At 51.1% G+C, this 15,804-nt stretch overlaps 1 protein-coding gene across 1 annotated transcript; it reads right to left on the reverse strand.

The window, feature by feature from the left end:
• Positions 1–990: 990 nt before the first annotated feature.
• Positions 991–15,720, reverse strand: TTI1 (TELO2 interacting protein 1). The gene is made up of 7 exons (XM_054644618.2): positions 13,241–15,720; positions 12,552–12,749; positions 11,634–11,776; positions 10,680–10,820; positions 9,063–9,267; positions 8,308–8,395; positions 991–2,445 (listed from the first exon to the last, which is right to left on the reverse strand). Exons 1-7 carry the CDS (start codon positions 15,519–15,521, stop codon positions 2,214–2,216), a joined length of 3,288 nt encoding a protein of 1,095 aa, XP_054500593.2. The 5' UTR covers positions 15,522–15,720; the 3' UTR covers positions 991–2,213.
• Positions 15,721–15,804: the final 84 nt, after the last annotated feature.

Here is a 15,804-nt window from a genome sequence, read left to right on the forward strand (position 1 = left end):
GGGTTTGTGCATGGAGGAGGAGGCTGGACACTCCTTTCTTTGCTCTCTGATCCCAGAGAGGGTGGCTGGAGTGGGGGGAGCTGGGGGTCCCCACCCCAGAGTGTTGGGGGCTGCTTGGTGGAGGGGAAAGCCCGGGGCTTGTGAAGGGGCTGAGCTTAAAATGCAAGTCACTGCTGGGGAGGAACCAGCCTCATGAAAATGCCATTTCCAGGCAGTCCCTCTCCCAGCCATTATCCTGCCTCAGACAAAAGCAATTTACTCAGCCTCCAATAAAGCAAGGGCGATAACGAAGCTGAGAGGAGCTGACCGACAGGCAGGACAGCCTCTCCTGCCACCAGCACCCACCTGCTGCCTGGGGCTCTGGGGAAAGTCTCTGGACAGCACTGTGAATCACAGGCTCTGGCTGAGGGTGTCTCAGTGCAGCCAGCTGTGCCAGAGCCCTGCCTGGGTGATGTGCTTGGGCACTGATGGGACAATGCTGCCCTTGAATCCCATGCCTGGCCTGCAGGATGGCAAGGCTTGGCACGGACAGGATGGATCCTTGGAGTCCCCACCACAGCACAGCAGAGCGAGACTGGATGCAGCATCTGCACCTAATGGATGAGTTTTGTCAAGTGCTACAACAACCCAGGAAGCTGCACCAGCCCCAAGGGCACTTGGAAACCAAAGACAGTATTTCACCTCCCTGCCTGCCCTGTCAGAGCAGCTCTGAAGGCTCCTTTGTATAGAACCCAACCAGCGTTAAGCACTGAACAGATATTAAAAAAAGAGTAAAGCTGACCTGCAGCCCTGTCCTACTGGATAAAAAGCCACTGACTTGTGTTTTCCCTGGAGAAGCAAAGAGGAGGAAAGCCTGAATAAAACCAGGGACACAAGGGGAGGTAACTTCAGCTGAGGGATGTGGCAGCAGAAACAGTGCCCTTGGGCCCATCAACAGAGACTTGTTTTGGATGTTAACCCAGGATCCCAACAGTGATGCACAAAGCCTGCTCCATGTCACAATCTATTTATTGCTTTGGTTTTTGTATTTCTGAGCTTGCTTCCAAATTTAGTCAGGATCTGCCCTTTTGCTTCACTTGCATAGATGTTCCCCCAGTGTCAGGAGGCAGCCTGTGCCAGGAGCTGCTCGGGTGGAGCTCAGGGATCCAGGAGAAGCTGAGCAAAGCTGTGCCTGTGGACAATCTCTGCAGCAAGAGCCTGGGGATTGCGAGCTGGAGATCAGGGGAGAGGCCCCTCAGCAGGGGGAGTGAGCTGACCCCAAAGACAAGGCATCCTCTGCTCACTGGACCATGCTGTCCCTACCCTGGCAAACCATGGCACTGCTGGGGTGCCACAGTGCTCACAGGCCCTGTCACCACTGGCACTGTCTGACCATGGACAGACACAGAGGCGGTACTGGGGCACAGGCAGGTGCTTCATCCACTTCTCCTTGGGGTGAGGGTTAGAAATGGCCTGAGAACCGTGATCTGGGCATGGGAGAAGTTGTAAATCCCGACCAAGTGTAAATCAGGGCTGGCTGATTCTCTACAGAACCTCACAGAGAGTGAGAAAGAGAACAGAGCATGTTTGGCCACCTCCATCTGGTCTCAGCAAACTGCAGCTGTGAGGAGCAGCCCTGATGCCTCTGAGAGGACACACTGTTCTTGATAGTAACACAGGTGAGGAATTTATTGGAAATGCACTTTAACTTCTGAGATTAACTGCTTTTAAAGAGAACAGGTTTATAGTGCACCCCAAACAAGATTCTCTTCCTGGGAAGGGTAAAGGCCAGAAAAAGCTTTTGCTTTGAGTTGTCAGTCACTGTCCAGCTGAGAATGGGGGAGGGATCATCACAGCTGTGAAGAGATCAGAGAGGTGTGGGGGATGCTAAAGGGGCACTCCCAAGGATGAAGGGTTAGGAAGTAATTTCTGGATGATAACTCACTCTTCATACTGAAGAATTTGGAATAGATGTGCCGTTTTCTCTACATATGGTGCTGGCCAGGCACAAGTCAGGAGGAGCTGGGGTGTACCCCAGCATGTACCCACCTCATCCTCAAACAACCCTTCAAAAAATAAACCCTCTGCCACAGGGACAGTGTCTCAGCCAGTGCCCCAGAGTGGGCAGCCCGTCCTTTGCCCCTGAACCATTTGGGTCCCCAGCGATGGTGTTCTCCCAGGTGAGCTCCATCCTGGTGGTTCCTCTTTCGCATGGCAGCTGCTGTGCAGGTCTGTCAGGAAGGAGCTGCCTCCTGTGTGCAGGTGCTGGGAGCTGTGCCCTCCTGCTGCTGCAGCCTCTGGAGCAGGAGCAGCACGTTGTCCGTGAGCTCGTTGCGCGGCCGCCCCATCCCGCCGAGCCTCAGGGGCTGCAGGCTGGCGTGGGGAGGCTGGCAGGGAGGGCAGCACTCCTCACTCAGGAGCAGCCAGGTGCTGTCAGGGTCCACGTGCATCAAGTGCAGGAAAACACTATGGAGAACAGTAGGAAGAGAGGAAAGAAGAATAAGGACAAAGCCTTGTGGTTGGCACCCAACAGGGTTATTAAGAGCTAAGGAAAGCTTTGATGCTGTTGGCAACCTCTGGCAGCTGCACAAATTCTGCTTTTTACAGAGGGCAGTGCAGTGGCCCCTGTGCCCAAGAAAGCAGCTCTGTGTCTCACAGCTACTGGCACGTGGGAGAAAAATATTTATGATACCACACAGTCACTTATGGATATCAAACAAGCAGCTGGTGCAGGACTGACCCAGGCTTGGTGCTGGCACTGTGGGAGCTGCTGCTGGCACAAGCATAAACCTGCCTGTCCCACGTGCTGGGGAGGTGACTGTGGGTGACTGCATGTGCTGTGCATATCTGGGATCTTTTGGACAACAGCTCCTGCAGAGATCTTGGGAGAAGCTGCCTGTGTTATTCACCACCCTCTCTGGTTTTCAGGAGTGAAGGAGTTAACCCATCTGGGCTTCTCTGCCTTTCCAGAGGTGGCAAACCCAAGAGTATTTGGGGATACCTGCCCAGGCTCCCCCAAGGGAAGCAAAATGTTGTATTTGAGGGCTTTTTGCTTGAGTGAGATCTCCCACCATCCCAAGTCCTTATGAGCTGCCTCCAAATTTTTGTCACCTTTCACAAAGCAGGATTTTAAATGAAAACCAAACACAATCTTCATTAACAACACAATGAAGGAAAAGAGGAATCGCAACTTCCTCTGCAGATTTACTGCTGTGTTGATGGTTTTCACTTTGCATTTCCATACCTCAGTAAGATGGGATTTGCCTTTCCAGCATGCCCTTCACACAGGGCTCCAGCTGTGAGCTGCTGGGACACAGCTGCTGCTGAAGAGCAGGAAGCTCAAGGAGTGAAAGAGCAAATGCTGATTTGTGTGACCTACACTTACCCACCCCCTCCTGCCAGTTCTCCCTGCAGCGACCTTTGGGCTTAGCTAGGTCTGTGTCAGGGTTTAATGCACAGAAGGTGTACAAGGCTTAACTGGTATTAAACTCTCTGGCTGTGCCATGAACAAAATTAGACTGGAATTTGCAAGGCCTCTTCCTGAATGGTGCTGAGTGCTCTGTGAGTACCAAAGGCACTCATCATTCACCATACCTATGGTACAGTTTTCCAAGACCCCAGTAAAGCCCAGCCATGCATCTTCAGGTCTCTGTTTTTCAGTGAAATCATGGAGCTGTGAGGAGAACAGCTGCCAGCTCAGGTAATGGGAAGAGAAATCAAGTAAGTCTGTCTCTGCTCCCCCAAGAAGAACAGGACTGAACTCTCTCTCTAAAAGCAAAGATCACTTGCTAAAAAAGCCACACAAAATCCAGATCTGATTGCTGTCCAAATTTCTCTTGGAAGAGCTTTCATCCCTAAAGTGAGGTTGCTTCCAATGTAAAGCAGGGAGAAATCCCTTTGAGAAGCTCTCTGAAAAGGGAGTGCAGTGCTGTGGGTAAAGTGAAAGAGCACAGAAATGAGATGAAGGTAGGAGAGAGCTCCCTCTCCTTTTCACAATAACCCTGTGGATGTGACTCGTTACTCATGCACAGCCAAAGCTGTTGCTTTTGCCTCTCTGCCATGAACACCTCACCTGTCCCTCAGTGCAGGTCTCTGAACAGCAAGAGGGGAGATGTCAGCACTGAAGCTGTTGGCAGTGTCCCCTCCCAAAGGTGCTGGCAGTGCCTATCTGCCTGCTCCAGAGGAACCAGTGGGAATGTGCTCCACAGTGATAGCCGGGCTTGGCAACAGCTGCCTCAGCAACACGACCTTTTTCTGTGGATTGGCCAGATGCAGGTGAGCTCACAGGACTCCCCACTCCCCTGGCTTTGTTCCTGCACCTCTGCTGACTGGAAGGGGAGGACTGGCCCACTCAGTGCCAGCCCAAGCAGGGGCTGGCAGGGGCAGGGTATGGAGCTCTCCCTGCTGCCATCCTGGCTCCAGCTCTTCAGACACTGCCCTGCCCGTGCCCTCAGCCTGGCTGTGACAGCAGGAGCTCTCAGCTCTGTGTGCCAGCAAACACCAACTCCCAGTGCTTCCACCCAGTTTTCAATGGGCAGCTGCAGAGATAATCCTTGCTCCTTATGGCTGGGATGGGAGCAGGCAAGGGCAATGAGTTGCTGTGAAGTGAACATGGGAAGAGGGGATATTGTGCAGCAGGCTGCTGATCCCCAGCACACACACAGCTGTAGCTCTTACACTCACAGCCACAGACAGTCTGCTCTCCAACCTCTTCCCAATCAGCTGCTCCAGGGAGAGCGACCCTCAGAGATTATCCAGACCCTGGAGCACTCACTGCCTCTGGTGCCCATAATGGTTTGGGGCTGTTATTATCCCTGATAGCCTGGAGTGCTCTGCAGCCTAAAGAACAACTTGACTTTTACATTTTCAAACTAACTCTGGGGTAGTTTCCAAGCAACCTGTTTCCATAGCAAAGAATCCTGGGGTTAATCCAAGTTTGTTTTCTGTTGTTGCCTTTTTCTTTTTTTTTTTTTTTTCTTAAATACCACTTTATTGAATTTTGCCTTGAGCAGGTGGCTGTTCTGGCATGCTTCGATCCAGCCTGGGAGTGACAGCTGACAATGAATACCCAACAAACCCCACAAGCAAACCAGAAGAGGTAAGCTGCATAATCAACTTTGGTACGAAAAAAGCTCCCCAAATAGCTCATATTTGTCCCAAGTGTGCTAAATTTCTTCTACTAGCATAGAGCAATTTGGCTATTCTATTGCCTTGTCTTTGCCCAAACTCCAAGCAAAGCCATGGCACAGTGAGCAGACTGGCAGAAGGACAGGGCTTCCTGGCTTTCCATCCCTGCTGGCTGTTTAACTGGATACAGCCCACCACAGGCCTTGGTAAGAACTGAGGAAATTATTTCAGCATCTTAGGGGAAAAAAAAAAGTCATTCCTATCCAGACTGCTGACTGAAAGGTCATGGGCTGCAAACATTTAATAGGAATTAAGTGTAAATTTCAAAACAGTCACTTGAAACTGAAAGAACAGAAAACTACTTGTCAGTTTTGACAAGGGCCAGTGACAATTTCCTAATCTCTTTTCCTTCAAGGTTTTATTCTCTGAAGTGAAAAGCTTGTCAGGGATGATGCAACTTCATAAATTGATGAGAAGCTCAGATTTACATACAGTGACTTTCAGTTTCCACCATCTCCCCTGGCCTTGTTCCCAGAGGTGGGGCCCCACACGCCCCCCCTTGCTCAAGTCTTTCTGGGCACTTCCCCACCCTTGCACAGGCTCATCTTCTTCAATGATGGCAAAGACATTTCTAGTGCTCCTTGCCATTCCCAAACTCTTCTTCAGTAGGTTTGGTCCCTTTGGCGATTTTGCATTTGGGGTTTTTTTTGTTGTTTGGTTTTTTAAAAAGCTTTGGATAATACTCTCCTGGAATACTCTCAGCAGTCATCTTCTAGTAAAACCTATTGTTATTGTCCCATTTTCTCTTCCTCAGATGTGATGGAGTTCTTTTTTTCCCAGCATCTATTTTTGCCTGTTGAGTATTGCATGAAACTGCAGTTACAAAAATCACTTACTCCCACTGCTTCATCTAATAAAGCTACAGGGTCCCATAAATGGGATTAATCAGACTCCTTGGGGCATGATAACATCCCTGGATGATAGCCAAACTCCCTTTTCCTTTTTTTTTTTTTTGTGTGGCTTAAGCACCTTGGCCAAAACTTCCTGCTCAGCCCTCTGCATGCCTACAGAATCCTCACACAGTCAGTGTATGATTTTTGGAGCTACAGCTGACTTTGCAAGTCCTGACCTTGCTCTTGACAGGTCACAACCCATCAGTTGAATAAGAACCCTAAGAGCTGAGCAAAGGCCAGTTAGTATAAATCACCATGGCAAGCTGATTCCAAACATCCTTTTACCTCCTATGATTTCTGCAGTGATAAAGCTGAGTTATGTGACGTACGCTGGCGCTCAGGCTGGGGCTAAGATTAGTTCTGGTCTATCTGTTTTTAGAAGCATTTAAAATGCAGAATTTCTCATGTATCAGGCTGATAACACTGCCCTTGCTTAGATGGAAAGGCCCTTATGTGTGACAGCCTGTGTCAGTTTGCAGGATTACTTTCAGGCACATTGAGAGCAAGAAGAGCCAGAACTTGGAGGAATGTGGTGGTTCAGCAGCTGGAGAACAGAAATGGAAGGATGGCTGAGAAGTGATTCTTATCCTGATAGAGGAGCTGATTATTATGGTCCAAACTAATTTTGACTTTTCCAGGCTGAAACCTCATATCAGGGAAATACAGTTAAAGTGAGTGTGATACAATGAACTCTGGTACATTCAGGCTTCAAGACCAGGGATCACACAGGGCTAAACTGAAAAAATTAAACCCAAAAGAAACCTCCAAATGCTGCCATGTCTGTAGTGTCAGGCCAGGCATGATGCATGCCTCAGTGCATACATGTGTCTGGTCAATGGAGTTAAACAGGAGACAGCAAGGGCATCTATGAGCAGCTTGGTTCACATATGTGATGTATGATGCATCAAAAGCATGGGGGGAGGAGCAAAACATATGGCATTTTCCCCTTAAAATCTAATAAAAGTAACACACAAGAGAAAAATGTTACTTGCCCTGAACTTTGCTGCCCTTTTGCTCTAACAAGTGAGCTCACTTCAGCATACAGCTTCCAACAGGGCTCATTTCATATTCCCCCACCCCTGCTGTTGGGGGGAAATTGCACAGCTTCTCAAGCTGCTTGGTTAATGATTTAAAAGCTTCAGATTCCAAATATCTAGATAAACCCTGGTGTTCTGCTTTTCATCCAGCATTGCTTGCACAGACTGAGGCATTATTGCATTAAGGGGATGCACTCCCACAGCATAGAGCCCCTCTGCAGAACAAATGCTGCTGGAGCCTGCTGTGCTGCTGTGAAAGCCTCCAAGGTAAAAATAAACCTGCTCCCCGTCCGTGCAGAGATACAAACAAAGGAATGCTCCAGCTCGGGAGAGCTGAGCCTCTGAACTGCTGCCCAGCCACACAAAGCCCTTCACACCCTGCACCCCCGGGAGCCTGGGCTTTGTCAAAGGGAACGGATGGGCTGCACTTCCCTTTGCTTCCCTTTCCAGCAGCCTGCCCTGGAAATCCGAAACCGCAGAGCCTGCTGCTTTCCCCTCCCCTCGGGGGAGGGCAGGGCTGGCCACACAGGAAGGGGGCTGGCTGGTTTTCACCCCCATCCTTCAGCAGAGGGGCTTGCTGATTTATGTCCCGTGTTCTGTACCTGGACTCGTTTTGTCTCCTGAAATTCCCAGCTTTGGTTCCAGGTGACAACATATGACAACAGTGATTTCTTATCCTGACAGCAGAACATGCTGAGCTGGATTTTGTACACCAAGCAGCAAAGTATGTCTGTCAACACTTCCTAGAGCTGGAGTGTGTTCACCTACACTGTCTTTGCTCTTTTAGACTCTCCCAGCCCCCTCAAGAGCAACACTGGTGCCAAGACTGACAGCTTCCCAAACAAACTCTGGTCCACCTGGCAGAGCCTGGGTTGGAGCCCAGGGAAAATGGAAGGATAACAGAAGTAGATCCCCCAGCCTGCAGAAGGTATTAAGTGATAAAATACAAGGGAATACCTGGCACATCCTCTTCCATAGCTGTCTTACCTCTGCACTTTGATGCCACCAGTGGGCCAAAAGCCTCAAGTATTTGGTTAGGAAAAAGCAAGAAGCACATCTTCCCCTCTACCCCCAAATGCACTGCAAGGTCACCTGTAATGGGACCGTGCTGGAAGGTGGAACAGGAAAGGTGCAAAAGGACTGGGATCACCATGCTCCCTCTGTCCCCCACTGTTTGTACACCCAACACACCTGCATTTAAGAGACATTACCTCTGGGCAGCTTCTTGCAGTTTCACAGGTTGCTTGGCACTGAGGTAAATCAGGCAGGCATCTGCCACTTTATTCAGGTCACTCTCGCCTGCAGAAATGGAACAGGAAAGAAGGGTAGGAGGTGACCTCCTCAGCAGCTGCTGCCTAATGGAATCAGCTCCAAATTGGCAACAGAGGCTTCAGAGCCTTTGAGCTGTCTGACCCAGAGCTCTTCTGACCTTGCCTTTTAAGCATCTTGCTGCAAAGCCAGGAAAGCAATCAAGGGCACTGAGAGGAAAAGAGCAACTAGCCAGCAAACCTTCTCCCTCATCAAAGCCAGTTCCAGAAATTTCACTTGGGGAGAATTTCAGAGTTTCATTCAACAGAAGACTGTGATGTGCTGGATTTAAAGGGTCCCCCAGAGATAAGCCCACAATAGAACCAGTGAAGCTAGCCAGAAGCCTTATCTGGGTTCCAGTTTGTCCAGTAAGAACAAAGTGTGGCCCAACAGCAATGCAGGGTCTCCGTTCTGTACCCTCTCCTCATCCACAAATGGGATGAGCAGTCACATTTTGCATGTGGTGGGAACCTTCTCTCCCATTTGTCTCCTGGGGAGAAAACTGCCCAGCACCTCTTTACAGAGCTCCCAAAGAGAACAGATTCAGGCTAGAGAAGATCAGGAAATCAATTCTGGGCAGCAGGAGGAGAAGTAGCAAACTGAGAGGAGACATAGTCTAGCAGAGATCCATACAGCTCGTGCTTCCTCTGGTACTCACCCATGTCCAGCTTCTCACAGAGAGAGCCCAGGCCCTGCAGCACAGCCAGCTGCAGCTTGAAGGCCAGGGTGTGGCTGTACACAGGCCCAGCTCTGGCACTCACTGGGGCCTGGCTGAGGAGGGAGCTGGTCAGCTTGGGCAGGACATCTTTGGAGAACCTCTGCCTCAGGAAGTCCCCACACGTTTGACCCAGGGTACACAGCACCTAAGAGAGACATCAGTTACAGGGGATGGTGCACACACAGGCCTGGGAGGAGCTCAATGATCCACACCAGCCTGGGGGATTCAGACATTCACTCTCCTGGAGAATTGTTTTTGCAGGGAAGAGCACTGTGACCACACCTGCCCCAGTTTCCCCATAATGAGCAGAAGGTGAATGTTTGAGAGGCTGATTGAGCTCTGCAGTGTCACCTGGCTGGCCTCCTGGGCTGCCCTTCTCTCATTAGCACAGCAAAGGTAAGAGCAGCTCTGCATTCTTACTCAGAATTAGTGGAGGATTCTCTGATGGAAAATGCCATTAAATATGATTATATCCTTAAATCTCTTCTGTAGTGCAGACAACCCATCCTTCCAAACACGTCAGCAAGCAGAAAGGCCAAGTGGCCACAGAGAAGGGCACCCAGCACTACTGGTGTCTGCTCAGGATCAAACTCAAAGTGGGCAGAGAATGGCCCTAAATGCATTAAAAACAAAGGGGGATCCATGTGTCCAGAACACTGATCTCTCTTCTGGAGCTTCACTGAGCTCATGCTCTCTGTGTGGTTATGAGATGCTGGTTATGTTGTGTTTGCTTTACACTTATATTACACTTCTGGTCCTGGAATTAAGGCAGAAAGACACTTTGGGGGGAATTCATACAGCAAAACCCAAGCTGGGTGCAAATTGTAATGATGACTTGAACTTTTCAGGAGTTAATTTAGTTTTTGTACAGCAATCTCTACCTCCTTTTAGGGCAGGCACATGGCAGGTATGGCTATTCTGAGACTGTAGTGCATGGCTTCTGGAATTTCAGGAATCAAAACTTTCTTTATTCACACTGAAGGATTCTAAAATGAATCTCACTCTGCCCAGCAGACAAATTCCTCTGCAATGCTGGGGCTGGCAACCTCTGGAAACTTGCTTTACTGGCCAGCCTGTGAGTCAGGAGGAGAAAGGAGCCAGCTGACAAGGTCAGGAGCTCTTTAATAATATCATTATAGGGCCAAGTGTTTATTCTACCTCTCTCCTATCTTGCCAATGCCTCAATCATGAAATGTTCCTCTATCTTCAATCTGAGACTTCCAAAGAGGATGCTGGGACTGGGTCTCCAGCAAGGCCAAGCTGCACTGTATGGTGCCCCTAACATCTGCTGAGGCTGTAGAGCTGTTTTTCTCATCCCTGCAATAACCACCAACATTTCTGTTTCCCCCAGGAACAGCATCAAGGCTTTATCTGTGGACAAGCTGCAGTGAGAGTGGCACAAACCCACCCACAGCAGAGCACGGTGACCCTATGCTCCAAACCACATTTAAACATCACCACAGGAGCTTGGTGCTCTCTCCTGAGCTGCAGCACTGCCTGAGCCACTTCCTGAGCCCAAGCCCCAGCTGGAAATGCTGCTGGCAGTCACTGCCATACCTTGAAGGCTCTGAGCACTGCCAGAGGGTCGTCGTTAATCAGCCGGGTGACGAGAGCTGGCCAGACACGGTGAGCCATGGGAAGCAGATGGTTTCCATGAGGATGCAGCATGGTTACACAGAGCTCCAGCACGTCCAGGACCTGGGCAGGAGGGGAGGGAACAGACTCTGAGTGCTGCAGTGCCAGGCATTCAGGTGGATCCCAGCATCACAGCAGCAAGCTGGGAGGAGGGGTTGAACAGCAAAGGGTGCGGTTTTACCGCAGCAGGAACGGGGACAAGTGAACAGTGCTAGAAATCAGGCCTGCTTGGAAAGGGACAAGCACTGCAGTGACACAACCTGTGCTTGGCACAGAGTTGGGCTGGGAGCAGGGCAGGATTCCTGCCCCGATCCCACTCGGACCCCACTGCGGCTGTGGCAGCAGGATCACCTGGCAGAGCTGGGGCTGCTGGGATGAGAATCTAGGTTATGCCTCATTTTTCTGTCTCACTTTGCACTTTAAAAGGAGGCCACCTTCAAAGGGTTTTCATAATTAGAAAAAAGCCAGGCTTTTAGCCCTGCTTATCATCACCCCAGCTACTTCAAAAACATTCATCAGCCTGTGCACTGCAGCCTGAGGAAGGGGGATGGGAGGCACAGATGGGAGAAAGATGCTTCTGTTCCCTCCTCCAAAGGACAAAGCACAAGACTTAACTGTCATGAGCATCAAGGGAAAGTGTCCAATACAAAGCCACCCTTAAGATTCTGTTCCGCCTGGCTGCCATCCCTAATCCAGAGCACTCCCAAAAAACTATCTCCCTTTCTCTTGCCAGGTTTGGAGGATCTGTCCTGCTGGAGCATATGGCAGCACAAACCTGGGGATGGCAGGGAGCCCAACGTGCATGGCACACACGCTGACGAGCTACCAGCCCCTTCGTGGGCACCATCTGTCCCCTCAGAGCCGGCGATTACCGACCTTCAGCCGCACTCGGAGGCTCCCGTCAGACAGCAAGTGGATGCACCTCTCCATCACATCCTTGGCCAGCTGAGCGTGGCTTGGCATTGGAGCCTCTCCTTCTGTGTCAGAGCTGGGCTCTGGCTTAGCGAGGGGAACCTCACCTGGAAGACAAAACCATTACTGAAGCCATGAAAAAGACTTGGGAGCTCTGGGAGATCATAGATCACCCACCCACAACGACTGCAAATTCCTGAGTAAGGCCTTTGGCATTTTTTAATGTGCTTAAATATAGTTAAGCCTATGAGTTCTGTGAGTTAGTGTCAGGTGCAGTTGCGAGTGTGGGGCCAGGGAACATTCGCTTTCTTTACGGGACAATGCAGCTGGTCTGACATTTGCAGTCTCTTCTCACCATGGACTTATTTCCCATTGATTTTTATTAAAAATGAAAAGCCTGGGTATTTAAAGATGAAGTATTTAAAGGTCAGGATTGCAGCACAGTCCAGTGAAGACTAAAAAGTTTCCTACATGAATGTCTGCAGTGCCTGCCATGGCCAAGTGAGAAGGGAGCAGTGGCATCATTAGCCAGGAGAAAACAGTACAGAGATTCCCAAGGGAACACGAGGAAACCACATAGGATCCTGGAAAAAGGAAACTTCAGGTCCTGAACCAAAATGAACTGTTACAAGGGAAGAAAAAAAAGAGTGTGCTTGTGTCTCAGAGCTAGAGAAGTCTTGATCTGTAAACATTTGGCTCCCCCACTCAAAGAGAACAAAGGGAGAACACCCAACAGCACTTTACATGAAGCAAGGACAGCCCAAAGAAGATCTGACACTGTCAGCCTGGTCCCAAGGCCCCCATGTGACAAAAGGACACCTCAGAGGTCACAGTCTCTCTGCAAGCTGACCATACTCCTCTCCAGCCACACACAGCACTGACCTGCCTCCTCTTCCTCCTCCAGGTCAGGAAGATCCCCCTCTGCAATCTTCTTCTGGCTGATGTAGTCAAGAAAGAATTGTTCCACTTCTTGACTTGTCAATGCCACCTCCTGCTGTCCCTGGGACCGAGCCCTGCTCTGCCCCTTGTCAGTCTGCCTTTGCTGGTGCTCCTGAGCACTGGGCATTCCAAACCACTGCACTGCAAAAAAGGAACTGACATGTCACTGGGCAACCACGATCCCCTCCTGCAAGTCAGCAAGGTGCCATGGATTCCATGAGAGATGAGATGGTTCTCACACCTCATGGGACTGCACCTGACTCAGGCACCTGCTGTCACATCCCAGGCACCTCCTTTATAGTACAGGAAAGTTAAAAAGGAATACATGGTAAAAATAAAAATAAATACATGCCATGTGGTCCTACAGAATGTTCATGGGAGCAGTGAACCCATCCTTTCTCAGCCACTAAAGGCCATGTTCCTGGGAAAGGCTGCAGGCCAGGCAAACTGGAGAAGGAAAGCTACTGGTGATCTTTGCTTGAGTGCTGCCCCAGCAAGCAAAGCACAGTTGCCATCACACTGCAACGCCTTGGCTACCTGGAACCTCCCATAGCAAGTGGAAAGGTCCAAGACCTTTAGTACCCTTAGTGACAGCAAGGCTGAATTACACAAAGTAAATATCATTTATGTACCTAGAGCAGTCATGACTGAGTGGAGGACCCTGAGGAAGGTGGAAGCCTGGCTATTGTAAGTCTGATCTAGTGCAGACAGAACATCTTGGATAACATCTTCTATCAGTGGCAGCAAGCTGGCATCTGAATGCCTCAGCATCGTGTCCAGGACCTGGGATGCACGTGGCTGACAGGCCAGCTGGCGCAGGTTCAGGGAAATCCCGTTCACCAGATAGTCAGAGTTCTCATTGATCAAACACCGCACTGAGTCGTAACCACAGGCCTCACATATGTCTGCCAGGGTCCCCAGTGCTGTCTCACTGATGAGCAGAGTCCTGTCACCAGCCTTCTCCAGCACAGGGTAGAGAGCTGACAGCAGCAGCAGCCGGAACTCCTTCCCGAGGACAGCAGCAAAGCAGCCAACGCCCTCCAGCTGGATGCAGATCTGCCAGATGTTGCTGTTCATGGTGCGGGTTGTGACTGGGGGCTCTGGGGACAGATGGAGAACGCTGCTGGATGTCCTTCCTGCATGGACAGCGAGTCCCAGGTGCTGCACTGACTGCTCAGGGCTGCTTTCCTCTGTGTCAATGCTAGTGACCAAATACCAGTTTGCCTGGTCCATGTACTCATCCAGAATGGACGTTATGGACCTTTTGAGATCATCCATACTCAGTGGAACTTCCCTCTCCTGCAGGAAATCCACTCCCACCCCGGCAGCTCCTGTGAGCAGCTCATTGAGGATCATGGCTGCCTGCTTTCGGTACAGGCCAGACTCACTGTACAGCCCCATGAAGTGATCCACAAGCAGGTAGAGGTTCCCATAGTAGCCAAGAACACGACACACTTGCTGAAGGAGCTGGAAAACCTTCTCCTCCGTGAAGAAACGGAAATATTTCTTCTGGCACCTGCCCTTCTGCATACCCTGCTGCAAGGGGCCCGGTGGCCCAGAGCGCCGGGCCTCCACTATCTTCACATCTGTCACATCCAGCTCCAGAACCTGCACCAGTGCCTTGGACAGGCGCTGCAGGTGGGACACGGAGTTGAGGACAATGTTAATCTTGGGGCCCAGCAGCTTCAGGTAGCCCAGCAATAAGCTCAGTGTGGAAACCTTGCCCATGTCATCCTGAGAGTTCATCAGGCGGGGAAGGGCTGTGGCAAGGGAATGGAGGTTCTCAGAGAGAACATCAGCAAGAGCCCTGCTCTGTGCCACAATCCTCTGCTCTGCAATCCCTTGCAGAACTTTGTTACACCTGCTCTGGACTTCACTGTTTTCATCATTAACCAGCCCAACCAAGGCCTTTAAGAGGTGACTGAATGAGTCCACCAGTGACTGACTGCAGTTCCTCAGTAAGTGGTGCACCAGCTCCACCAGCTCCAGTCTCACCTTCCAGTGTGGGTGAACTGAAGAAGATTCAACCACCTTATGCAAGAGAAGAGAGAGTTTTTCAGCAGTACTTTTAGTCCAGTCAGGTCCTCTGTGAATCATTAGTTCTGATATTCTGCTGTGTTCCACTAGCAGTTTTTCCTTACTCTTTGGGATTCTGGCTAGCTGTTTGTCAGCCATGACCAAGCCAACAATCAGATAAAAGAGTCTAATGGCAGAAACGGTGGTTTTGTGACCTTGTTTGATGTCTCCAGCAATAACTCGAGACAGAGTAATAGAAATCCCAGGCAGAAAAGAAGCAAACAAATCCCCACATTGCTGTGCCTCATCTTCATCCAGATGTCGGTGCTCCTGGCAGTCACACTGCAGAACCAGGACTTGCAAGCACTCCAAAGCAGAGATCTTGATTTGCTTTGCTTTTTCTTGCTCTGCAAGGGTCAGAAGCAAAGACACAGCAAATCCTAAGAGCGGAAGGGTGGAAGGTTGGTACAGAGACAAGATAACATCCCCATAAGCCGAATGCATCAGGGTGTGGAGTGCCTGGATCACAGCCAGCTTCAGCTCCTCGGACAGCGGGGCGGCTTTGCCCGAGCTGGGAGGGGGAGCGAGGCAGGTACAGAGCTCAGAGAAGAGCTCCTGCAGCAGCTCCTGCTTCTTCACGCACGTCGCGGCAAGCACAGAGGAGATACACTGCACCAGGCTCTGCACCAGCCGCTCCTGCTTGGGCCCCGGCAACCGCAGGGCGAAGCGCAGCGGGAACAGCACGTACTCCTGCAGCTCCTGCAGGGCCGCGCCGCTCACCTCGGCCAGGTGCGCCTGCAGCAGCCGCACGTTCTCCACCGTCTGCGCCCGCGTCAGCTGCACGCAGACGGGGCGCAGGGCCCCGAACGCCGCCTGCGGGGTGTCGAACACGGCCATGCCGGGGGACCGGGGGCCGCGGGCCCTGCCCGGTGCCGGGGGGGTCCCACCCGGGGCCGGGGCCGTGCTGGGGCCAGGCCGGGCAGCCCTGAAGGTGCCGGAAGTGACGGCGCGGTACCAGCACCACAAAGCTCCCGCGAAGCGGGACAGGCACTGTGAGAAAAGTGTCGGGTGCCCGTAAGGCGCATGCGCTAGACACGTGACACTGAACTAACGGAGCTATCAGCGCCACAAAGCTCCCGCGGGGTTGGGCAGGCGTTGTGAGAAAAATCGCGAGTGCTCA

The sequence above is a fragment of the Agelaius phoeniceus genome, chromosome 17 (assembly GCF_051311805.1).
Source record: "Agelaius phoeniceus isolate bAgePho1 chromosome 17, bAgePho1.hap1, whole genome shotgun sequence".
Classification (NCBI taxonomy): Eukaryota; Metazoa; Chordata; class Aves; order Passeriformes; family Icteridae; genus Agelaius; species Agelaius phoeniceus.